The 12,139-nt window shown below is 30.5% G+C and overlaps 1 protein-coding gene across 2 annotated transcripts; it reads right to left on the reverse strand.

Moving 5' to 3' along the window:
* Window positions 7,925-10,979, reverse strand: LOC104744554 (RNA-binding protein 42). 2 transcript variants are annotated; one of them, XM_019236554.1, is made up of 7 exons: window positions 10,676-10,979; window positions 10,159-10,336; window positions 9,975-10,072; window positions 9,557-9,653; window positions 9,342-9,427; window positions 9,195-9,237; window positions 7,925-7,956 (listed from the first exon to the last, which is right to left on the reverse strand). In XM_019236554.1, exons 1-7 carry the CDS (start codon window positions 10,895-10,897, stop codon window positions 7,946-7,948), a joined length of 735 nt encoding a protein of 244 aa, XP_019092099.1. In that variant the 5' UTR covers window positions 10,898-10,979; the 3' UTR covers window positions 7,925-7,945. The 2 variants fall into 2 exon arrangements, with proteins under 2 accessions (XP_019092099.1, XP_010463927.1); XM_010465625.1 differs by lacking the exon at window positions 7,925-7,956 and having other exon boundaries at window positions 8,884-9,237.

Below are 12,139 nucleotides of genomic sequence, written 5' to 3' on the forward strand. Positions count from 1 at the left end.
TCTCTCTCTCTCTCTCTCTCTCTCTCTCTCGCTCTCTCTCTCTCTCTCTCTCTTAATACTCTCTCTCTCTCTCTCATTATGTATAAATCTTCAAGAAAAATATATACATGAAATTATACGTGTAACATCTTCGTTCTTACAATCGATCCTTAAATCATTCAATTTTTTTTGGTGTAATATGTGTGCAGCACTGGACCACTTTGTTGTATAAATAGAATTAAAATAGAAGAAAAGCTGAGATCGAACCCATTGTGGGAACACGATTTCATAAAGTTAATACCACCGGTTGGGGCTAAACATAGCAGCCCAACAACACATGAATACATCATTTCACAAAACTAATAATAAAATTATTAATTTTATAATATCTTTGAGTAACAACAGGTTTACAAAACATATCCTCATTACAAAACTCACGGCTTCACTGTAACGTTTTCACTAGCCACGAAACTCTTCTTCGCCGAATTGATCGAACTATCAGAAATCGCATATCCTCATTCCGGCCACAAACAACAGAGCAGCCAGTGAGTTTTTAGAGCTCTGGTTCTCGCTGAGTTGATCCTCCACGAGATCTAGGGTTTTCTGGTTCGATCGTAGCTACTCGCAGCAATTATTGGTTAGAGACAAACTTGAGCGTTGCAGGGCTAACATCTTATTGGGCTTAACATTTTAGGTTTCTTTCTAATGGGTTTCAGTTTCCAGCTCTTTTTATTTATGTTAATGGGCTTAACACCCAACCATTAAAGTTGACTTGTAAGAGCACTTTTGCCACGTTTAATTTAATGCAAAACAATTTTTTTTTTTAAAAAAAAAACAGGTTTACAAAGTTACAGCTTTACTTTTTACCACAAAAGAGAACTCATGTAATCTAGGCAAATGAGCTTCTGTTCCTAAATTTAAAATGACAAACAAAATGACAACATTTAATTCTTGAGGTATTAAATTACACGTTTTTATTAGTCTGGTTATTATTTTTCCAACCAAAAAAGAGCAGGCATTAAACATTCAAATAAAAAATGAATGAGGTATTTTTTGGCTTTTTCCAAAAAAAAAGGAATAAATTCACATAATATGTCGCGGAATCACGAGAATTTGACGGTAAACTCATACGACGATGTGAGTAACATATAACAAAGATATAATAAAAGGCATGAAGATTAAGAAACACCGTAAATCAATAAGACCGTGTATCAGGATTAAATTCAAATGAATAAATATATAGATCTTCTTTTTTGAGAGACCGATATGTACATGCCTAGTATGTATAAACCCTGAAAAGTATAGCTAATCTATTATATATATTTATATTCATTAAAGTGACCTACTGACCTTACAGAAAAATTACGTTATTAAACTAACCGAAGTCCGTCATATCGTCATCCCTTAATGGTCAAGATTCGAACGTTTTGAGTTCGAATTCGAATTTTATAAGACCTTGATGTGTCATTAGTGATATAGACAACTGCAATATATAAAGAGGCTTTGACGTAATCATATATATTCTAAGCTATTAAGCCAAATAGGCAAATACGATCAAAGTTTAATTATACCACTCATTGGTTATTGGAAAAGACAAAACAATAATAAGCGGTACGTGGATGAAAATAGAAATTGCATTACACAAATACAAAGATTGGTACGTATAAAATACTTAGATACGACGAGCATACATATTTGGAAGTAAAACGATATTATCGAGTCGCACCTTGGTGGTAATTAGCCATCACTGACTGACCTTGCTGCTGTTGCGTTAAAAGCGGTTGCGACAGCGGCTGGGACTGAGTTATTTGCTTGTTGCTTGTTGTTGCATCTTGGTGTTTCTTATTTTTATTCAAACACAATAAATTATTATTGTAATTCCATAATTTTCACATTAATTCTTATCATATAAATAAGTATTCTCTCATTCACTAACATTTTCTCATTCTCTTCCACTTTTCTCATTCTCTTTCATAATACCTCAAATCATTTTTCATTTTTTTTTGTTTTCAATTTCTTATTTTGTTGTATGGGTTACAAAAAAACAAATAAAAAATATTATTGTAATTTTTAATGCTGAATTTTAATTTTAGAGACTACATGATATGTATTTTATATTGTTTTTATTTTTAAAAATTCATCTCCATTATCTATTTGGATTATCATCTTATATGTAATCATTCTTTCCTCCTCTCCCACCAATATCAAATGTTGTTATATCTCATATGTGTTGTAAGAGTTTGATTCTATATATTAATTTAGAAAGTATTATACATATTTAACATTGTTTTCAATTTTTATTTTATTTATATAAAAATGAAATATTTCTTGCCTTTCTAATCTATTCATAGTTATTTTTAAAATTTCCATAGTTAAATTTAAATTCACATATGTTATATTTAACAAAAAATCAAGTTTATTTGAAAATTAGATGTTCCTATTCCTTTTAAATGATTAATGTATAACATATTATACTTTTGAATCAAATTATAGACCCACCAACACTCACTTCTAAATTAAATGGGTTTTAATTTTAGGAGTTGGAAAAGTATAAAAGTTTATTTGTAACTCCCATAATAATATCATAGTAGTGTTCTCAATGAATTTAATTTAATATAATAGAACATGTTAAAAATGTATAAGTATGTACTTTTGTAACTCTCAAATAGTAAAAACAATTTGATATTTGATTTCCAAAATTTTACTACTAAGAGGAAATCATTAGAATCTAACCTAGCAATATAACTTAAATTAAGGTGAATATAAAAGAGATTAGAAATTAAATTAATAGTTGAGATTTTTATTGCATTTCATATGATTTTATAAGGTTTCACTTTCTCCTTATTTATCCATTTAGCATTTAATTTCTAATATTTATTTTTAATTATATAAAAATGTAATAATATACTTTAAATTTATACTTTACTACTAAATTGTAACTGAAATTACATTAATTATGAATTGACTGTTTTTTTCATTCACACTATAAATTATAATTGTAACTCTTCTAATAAAATTATTTTAGAAAAACTTGTATCCCTTGAAATCTTATAAATAAACATTCTCACATCATCATCCACCATATCTCAAATTCTTTGTTTTGTTTATGTTCTTACATGGCTACAAAACTCATGGTAAGAGTGTGATTTTATATTTTCTTAGATTAATTGCTGTATTATCTATTAAAAGAAAGACACATATCTCACTATAACCCTCATGAATTCATATTTTAAATCTCACATAATTTTATAAATTCTACAATACTATTATTTTTCTTTGATTTAACAAATGATATCTTAACTTAATAAAAGTTTCAGTTTATTTTAATATGATATACATGTAATATATGATATATAGTTTAATATTTATTTTCCATATGAAACATTATCATTTCATATAAATCAAAGTCCAGACACAATTAAATACTTTAAGATAATAACCTAATAAAGTAGTTGCTGTTTTTATTTTATTTTTCTAGAAAATGTATTAGTCTATAATATATGGTTAGACTCATTTAGTTTTATATTTATGAGACACTGCAAACCTACTGTTTTCTTTTTCTTAATTTAAACATTTTAAATCTCTTTAAGCTATCACGATAATTAGATAAAATAATATACATAACTACACCACAAAATATATTTTTTGAAAATATATATCACAATGATTTTGAAATACAACTACAACTACAAAAATATATGGCATACATGTAAGATACAATATGACTTAATTACACTAAATATATTATCATCAAAAGAAAATTTAATTTCTTTACATTAGTTAAATTCATATTACTTAGTCTTTAAATTTTGATGTACACCGAAAAAACAAAAAAATAATAATATATTATTTTATATTATTTTCCGTAATAAAATAACGATTATATAAGAACTCACGCTATGCGTGAGCTAACATCTAGTAATTAACTAAAAGAGGCTAAACAATTCAGCAATCTCGATTTAGATAAATTAGATTATAAGTTTTTTAAAAAATCAGCTTCTTTGATATTTATATGTATGTCCTAAAAGCGTTTAAAACGATTCAACTGTTACCAGTTTTTATCAATATATGAAGTAGAAGATTTTAAAAAACTTCAAGAAAAATATATACATGAAATTATACGTGCAACATTGCGCATTGTCAGCGTAATTATGTTATATATATCATACATCTTCGTTTTTACAATTGATCCTTAAATAATTTAAAAAGAAGAAAAGCTGAGATCGAACCTATTGTGGAAACACGAAATCATAAAAGTTAATACCACCGGTTGGGGCTAAACATAGCAGCCCAACAACACATGAATACTTTATTTCACAAAACTAATAATAAAATTACTAATTTTATAATATCTTTGAGTAACAACAGGTTTACAAAGTTAAAGCTTCACTTTTTAGTTTTTACCACAAAAGAAAACTCATGTAATCGAGGCAAATGAGCTTCTATTCCTAAATTTAAAATGACAAACAAAATATAAATAAAGACATTGTTTTCAATTCTTTTTGAAATATCCAAATATGGAAATGTTGTTGACAACAAGAATATGCTTGTCTCTTTAATTTGGATTTAAAAACTCAAAAAAAAAATGATTTATTTATAGTGAGAGTTTCTCATAGAAAAATTCCCAAGCGGAGGTGTCTAAACAAAATCATGGTAATAATCTAACAAAATCATTTGGAGTGATTGGTTACCACTTTTATGAGGATTACTTTTATATTGGTGTAACTTTAAAAACTTTAAATGATGTGACTGAAAAAAAAAGTCACAAATAATAGACATTAGAAAAAAAAAAGAGCGTAACAAGAACAATATGACTGACTATTCTCACTTTGTAAAGATCACCGTATAGCTAGAAGTTCTGGAATTGTATTTATGTATATTTATATATTATTATATTTTTGTGTTGTTAGTAGTTAGATGTTTTAAATAAATATATATATATTATATATATATGTATGTATATTTAAGTTATTTGATTTTTTTAAAAAAAATATATATATGTTTTGCTTTATGTTTTGCTTAATTTTGCTTAATTTTTGAATATTTCATTTTCAAAACTATGGGTCGCTATCTAAAAAAACATTTTCAAGTCCTTAATTAACTTCACTTTTAAAACAATATTTAGTCTTATAGTCGTCTCAAGAACAACAACCAGATTTACAAAATACTAATAATTTCAAGAATATAAGTGATAACACGTACGTCCACATCAATTTTTTTGCTTTTTCATGTATTATATATGTTCAGAGACCACTAATTGGCTGTAATTAATAATATGTTCAGAGACCATTATATTCATTTTCAGAGAAAAAGGAAAACGTTGTATTAATAAATAAAATATGTGTTGTGAACAAACGTGCGGTTTATTTACATTGATGGTCGTTGTGTCGTTGAAGAAGATCTGAACGATGACATCTTCATCGATCACTATAACCTCAGTGTCTTACCTGAAGAAGGTGCATATAATCAAAGAAATTAGACTCAGATTACCTATACATCAAACATTTTTCCAAAAAAAAAACCTAAAATGTACTAAATCTTAGACTCAGATCTACAAGTTTGCTACCTCTCTTGCTTCGAAAGCTCTCCCTTTGTGCTACCTCTCTCTTGCTTAGAAAGATCTCCCTTTGTCTCCCTTTGTAAATGAGTACGTAATAAATATAAATATGGAAACACAAAAAAACCTGTAGCTTGTGATCCTTTAGAAGAGGATGACTGAACCCCGGCTGAGCTAATATCTGTGCAGTCTATGACATCCTCGTCAGGACTCTGTTGGATTTCACCCAAGAAAAAAAAAGAAAAAAATTGTTGCTATGATGATATTTTCAGATCACTAGGAGTGCTAGGATGATATTTCAGATCTCTCTGTCAAGAATCTTGAAGGCGTTTTCCGATGGTAAATAAAGTTGATTGTGTACCTTAAGGTACAACAAGCTTGTTGTTTTTTGCCTCCAAATGTGGTAGATTGTTGCTTGAGCCACTATTTTCCGAGCAGTGAAGGTGCAGACTATCAGCAAGAACTCAACAGCTTCAGTCCTTGAAGCAACCTCTTCGTCTTCTTTCTTCACTATGTTGCTTACTCGATTCCACTTCTGATCCGATTCACTTGTGGTCTTGACAGAAGAAGTCGGAGCTGTTGAGTTCTTGCTGATACAGACTGGATAGAGGATCGAATCCACGAGAGATCGAAGTTCCGACCATGCGATGAAAGGGCGTTTGTGAGGGTTCAGTCTTGAGAGAACACGACCCCAATGGTGGCATACAAATAACTTACTCTTTCTTTTCGTTTCAAAATATATGATATTTTAATTAAAAACATGTATATTGAAAACAACTAGTTTTAAAAAATTTAAGTAATTATAGACATAACTGCATAATATAAAATATTAAACTATTCTAAAAATTGCATTAAAAATTTGAAAACATTTTATATTTATGGAACACAAAAACTTCTCTATATTATAAAACTGAGGGAGTATTAGTTTTGGAGATAGGTGTACATTAAGTTCAATTCTTTTTGGAATATCTAAAAATGGAAACCTGCGAACCACACTTGGACGACTTGTGACTGATTTAGTGAGTACGTCTCTGTTGTTCTCTCTCTCTCTCAATACTTTTACAAAGGGAAAAATAAATCTACACAACACATGTTACACATCAATAATTTGTCATTAAGCTTTCTTATCATCATACATAATTTAGGTTAGATCCTAATGAACTTAATAAAATTAATCAATGTTAGCTAAGGAACAGGTTAAAATTATTTAGGGTAATAATGTATTCATCCGTGAGATCTAAGTTAGATTGATTTCGCTTATGTTATAGAGAGAGAGAAAGAGAACAACAGAGACGTGCCCACTAATTAATTCTTTTTAAGAGTGATATCTATCTATATATATATATATATATCATTAATTCTTTTTAAGAGAGTGAAAAATGAGAACATATATACTCAGTAATAACAAAATAGTTGTGATATATATAGATATATAATATTGATATGAAATAATGTTGACGTTATTGGCGTAATGTTTTATATATATCCTCTCTCGACGTTATTGTACGTTCATGAAGTTTTATAATACGCCGTGTTTAGGATGTCAAATCGACAGCTTAATAATTAACTAAAAGAGGTTAAACAATTCAGCAATCTCGATTTATAGATTATAAGTTTTTTTAAAAAAATCAGCTTCTTTGATATTTATATCATTATGTATGTCCTAAAAGCGTTTAAAACAATTCAACTGTTACCAGTTTTTATCGTAACTTTATCAATATATTATATATGAAAGAGAAGATTTTAAAAATCTTCAAGAAAAATATATACATGAAATTATACGTGCAACATTGCGCATTTTCGGAGTAATTATGTTATATATATATATCATACATCTTCGTTCTTACAATCGATCCTTAAATAATTCAATTGTTTTTTCATGTAATATGCATGCAGCACTGCTGTGACCACTTTTTTTTAATAGAATTAAAAAAGAAGAAAAGCTGAGATCGAACCTATTGTGGAAACACGATTCGGTTGGGGCTAAACATAGCAGCCCAACAACACATGAATACTTTATTTCACAAAACTAATAATAAAATTATTAATTTTATAATATCTTTGAGTAACAACAGGTTTACAAAGTTAAAGCTTTACTTTTACCACAAAAGAAAACTCATCTAATGGAGGCAAATGAGCTTCTGTTCCTAAATTTAAAATGACAAACAAAATATAAATAAATACTTAAAGAGAAAAAAGAAGAAGAAAAACAAATGGAGGAGGAAAAAAAGGAACACGTACTGCTTATTACCAAGTTGTGAGGCTACAACTTTCATGAGGATAAGAGTATTTTGTTGTTGAACCAACACATCAAACTTATAAAACTTGTTGAGAAAGAAAAGCATAAGGGATGTATGGTGCTCGAGCCTATGTTTTTTTTTTGAAACCCTTGGGAATGCCATGCATCTATCACTTGTGAAGTATGCTTTAAATATATATAGATATTATATATATATATATATATATGTGTGTGTATATTTCAGTTATTTGAAAAAAAAATTAAAAATTATGTTTTGCTTTATGTTTTGCTTAATTTTGCTTAAGTTTTTGCTTAATTTTTGACTATTTTATTTTCAAAATTATGGGTCATTATCTAAAAAAACATTTTCAAGTCCTTAATTAACTTCACTTTTAAAACAATATTTAGTCCTATAGTCGTCTCAGGAACAACAACCAGATTTACAAAATACTAATAATTTCAAGAATATAAGTGATAACACGTACGTCCACATCAATTTTTTTGCTTTTTCATGTATATATAATTATATATGTTCAGAGACCACTAATGGGCTGTAAGCTTGTAATTAATAATATGTTTAGAGACCATTATATTTCGTTTAAGAGAAAAAGGAAAACGTTGTATTAATAAATAAAATATGTGTTGTGAACGAACGTGCGGTTTATTTACATTGATGGTCGTTGTGTCGTTGAAGAAGATCTGAACGATGACATCTTCATCGATCACTATAACCTCAGTGTCTTACCTGAAGAAGGTGCATATAATCAAAGAAATTAGATACGAGGAAAAAAATCTAGAACTTTGGATTCCAAAATCATAAAAATCCTATATATCAAACGTTTTACTGTAGTATCATACATCTTCGTTCTTACAATGATTCAATTGTTTTTCTTGTAATATGCATTCTCACAAACCTATTGTAGCTCGTTTTGATAACGTAAAATATCACCGGTTGGGGCTAAGCATAGCAGCCCACCAATACATAAACACTTTCTTTCACAAAATTAATAATAAAATTATTCATTCTACAATATCTTTGAGTAACAGTTTTACAAAGATAAAGCTTTAGTTTTACTTTTACCACAAAGGAATGAATACTCTCATCTTATCTAGGCAAATGAGCTTCCGTTTCTAAATTTAATTGATACAGAGAGAAAACAAAAGAAGTAAAGCAAATGGACAAGAAAAATAAAAAAGGAACAGCAACTACTAATTACCAAGTTGTGAGGCTACAACTCTCATGAAGACAAGAGTTTTTTACATTTTGTTGTTGTTAAACCAACAAAGCAAAGTATCAAACTTATAAAACTTGCTGTGAAAGAAAAGCATAGGGGGTGTATTGTGCTCGAGCCTATGTTTTTTTGTTTTTCTCACTTTCATGTAAGCCCTTGGGAATGACATGCATCTATCACTTGTGAAGTATGCTCTTCTTCACTGTTTTTTGCTTCTTATTGATGTGATGCTGCAAAACCGAGAACCATCATGATTAAGAATTAGATGCTCATAATAAATAAATAAAATCCTACGCAAATGTATCTATCAATAAGTCTGAGTCAAGATACTTGCCTTTTGTCTTTCAGCAGCCTCCTGGTCTGTTCTCTCTTTCCAGCTGCTCTTTCTTAGTTTTATCGGACGGTTTCCAACATACTTACCTGTGTATTCATATGAAATCAAGGGAGTAAGTCAAGGCGATAACACGTTCATTCAAAAAATCAAAATCAATAGGATAAGATATCAAGATGGAGCAACACATCAAATAGATAGTAAATCGAGATGCTTACCATTCATTTCTTTTAACGCTCCAGCTAGATCCGCAGGATTTGAGAAACTCACAAACCCATAACCCTTGGTTTTACCAGTCCGCTTATCTCTGATGACCTGTCATGATAGATAAGATTAGAAGAATACTCTGTAAAAGCTTTGACCACAAAACTAACACTGAACACTTCTCTTTTTGATTCGAGTAGGAATGATCCGTATTTTCTAAGGTCAACCAAGCTCACTTCTATACAAACTATATGTTTGGGTTTGCAAACGCATCACAGTTTACATTTTTAGCAGTCTAACCAACCAGAGGGAGTTAAAAATTAAAAGTACGACAATCACATGACTAATCTCTCAAATATATGCTCATAGGGAAACCAGGTATGGATCATCACTAAACCCTAAAAGGAGGAGAGATACACACAGACAGTTTACCTTGGCCATATTGAAGGTGGGGAATCGAGCAAATGCCTTGGACAGAACATCATCATTCACTTCATTCCCAAGATCACCACAGAACAAACGGTAGTCATCTGCCAAATGAGGAACAAAATGTTGTTAGAAATCCATTATAACAACAGAGCAAAGACCATTAACAAAGAAGAAGAAGAGTGCATACTTTCTGGCCACTCAGAAAGAGTAGGATCCTCCCAAGACTGTCCAGCAGCTTTACGAGGAATAGCTCTCTTTTTAGTTTCTGCTTTGTGTTCGGTTTCACTACTTGCCAACGCAGCTTTCACATTCTCAAGAGCTTCTGGTGTGATGGTTTGTGCATCTCTTTGGAACAATTGATGAGCCTGACAATTAAAATCAAACAACAGAAAGATTTTAGTCTACCTTAAGCATAAATTTTTCAGAAAACACATAAACAAGTTAAACCAAATCCAAAGTACAAATCTTTAAATGTGAAACATGAGAGAACCGTAATTGGTAGATTTCTTGAAGAACCAAGCTTTATGTTACACAATCATAACGATATACTCCAATCCCAACAACAACCAGAAAAAAAAAAAAAAAAAACCCCTAAAATTAAAGCAGAGGGATCTCGAAAACCCTAATTCGATCCAGGAATCTCAAATACACCAAAACAAATAAAAATAGGAATCAATACTGGGGATTTACAAAAGCAAACTAACCTGTTGGTACTGAGGATAAGCATAGACGGCAGGAACCGGTCCAACAGGCTGCGGATATACCGTTGCTCCGGGAACGGATGCTACCGGCGCCGGAACAGCAGGGGAAGGCGCCACGTAGGGCTGTGGAGGCTGGTACGGTGCGGAATAGTAAGAATTAGCTGCGTATGTGTATTGAGACGAGGAAGATGAAGAAGAAGAACCTGAAGACGGCGGGATTGACATCGGAGAAAGCAAAACGCCTAATCGCACTCAAATCGGAGGTTTCAGAAAAATCGAACGTCAAATTTTATTTTTCTTTTTTCCTTTTCTCTTTAATTTCTTTTTTCCCACTTTAATTGGACAATTCGAGAATAAAGGACGATTTTCTAACGAATGGGCTTAGGCCCAATAGTCTCTTCACGTCCAATATTGGTTCCTAAACCAGACGAGATTAAACCAATATAAGACCAATAGAGCAAGTTATTAAACCGGATTGAACCCGTTTTTCCCAACCACTTTTCTTGTTGTCTCTGAACCAACAAATTCTGAAATTACTCTTGGTGATGTCTAGAAAAGTCTGGTCAACAATCCAAAAATTTTGTAGTTGCATTTGTTTGTAGCTAGCAAGTACTAACATTTATAGACGATACTGTTCAAAATGGTGCGAGAGAATCAGAAATAAAATCCCAAGTGGATCTATTAAACTGTATAACAAGACCCCTCCCAAATAGGGAAAACCACACATGTGGTGCTAAATTAAAAAGCAAACAAATCTTATTTTTATAATATTTTTTTTACAGCTACACTCAAAGCCTACCTCGTACGGACACATTGATTTCGTTCGTCCACGTGGGTTATAATCATGTTTAGCCAGTAGCCAGAATAGCACAACTGATGAAACTCATCCATACGATTTTTTTTTAACTCTTGAGTGCCCCCGAGAGACGAGACCAACACAGCAACACTGCTCTTTTCTCTCTACGTTAGCTTTTAATTGATGGGGACTACATTAACAGAGCCAATGGTTATGGGCACACATGACGTTAAACCGCTAACATTTTTCTCCTATCCTTTTGATCTTAACCGTTCGATCTGCATCTGATTGATAAGAGTGATGAAAACATCAAACGGCATATGTGTTTGGTAATTACAGTACTTCCAATTTTCAAGTACATCAGTTTAATACAAAAGGTCCAAGTTAAATGTCACTGTTTAGTAAAAGGAAAGTTGCTAAATTTGACATAGGCAAAGAAGGAACTCATGCGTGATAAAATTAAACTTCTAGATTGTATAAAAGAGTTTTGAATATTGAGAGTGACATATTATAAACACGAAATTTGTGTTGTGTACAATATTCTAAAATTGTCAAATCGACGTTCGGCTGATAAGAAGTTTGGAAAGAAAATTGTGTCACAAGATTAGCTGTCATCAATAATTGAAACTTATGTTTTTTTTTTTTTTTTTTTTTTTTTTTTTTTTTTTTTT

This window comes from Camelina sativa, chromosome 15 (assembly GCF_000633955.1).
Source record: "Camelina sativa cultivar DH55 chromosome 15, Cs, whole genome shotgun sequence".
Taxonomy (NCBI): domain Eukaryota; kingdom Viridiplantae; phylum Streptophyta; class Magnoliopsida; order Brassicales; family Brassicaceae; genus Camelina; species Camelina sativa.

What these genes read in the sequence shown, in the direction of transcription:
- LOC104744554 (XM_019236554.1), bottom strand. Translation starts at nt 10,897, where the DNA reads ATGTCAATCCCGCCGTCTTCAGGTTCTTCTTCTTCATCTTCCTCGTCT. An exon ending in TCTTTCTGAGTGGCCAGAAA is followed by an intron (nt 10,073 to 10,158) that starts GTATGCACTCTT and finishes CTCATTTGGCAG; the next exon opens with ATGACTACCGTTTGTTCTGT. An exon ending in AGCGTTAAAAGAAATGAATG is followed by an intron (nt 9,428 to 9,556) that starts GTAAGCATCTCG and finishes ATGAATACACAG; the next exon opens with GTAAGTATGTTGGAAACCGT.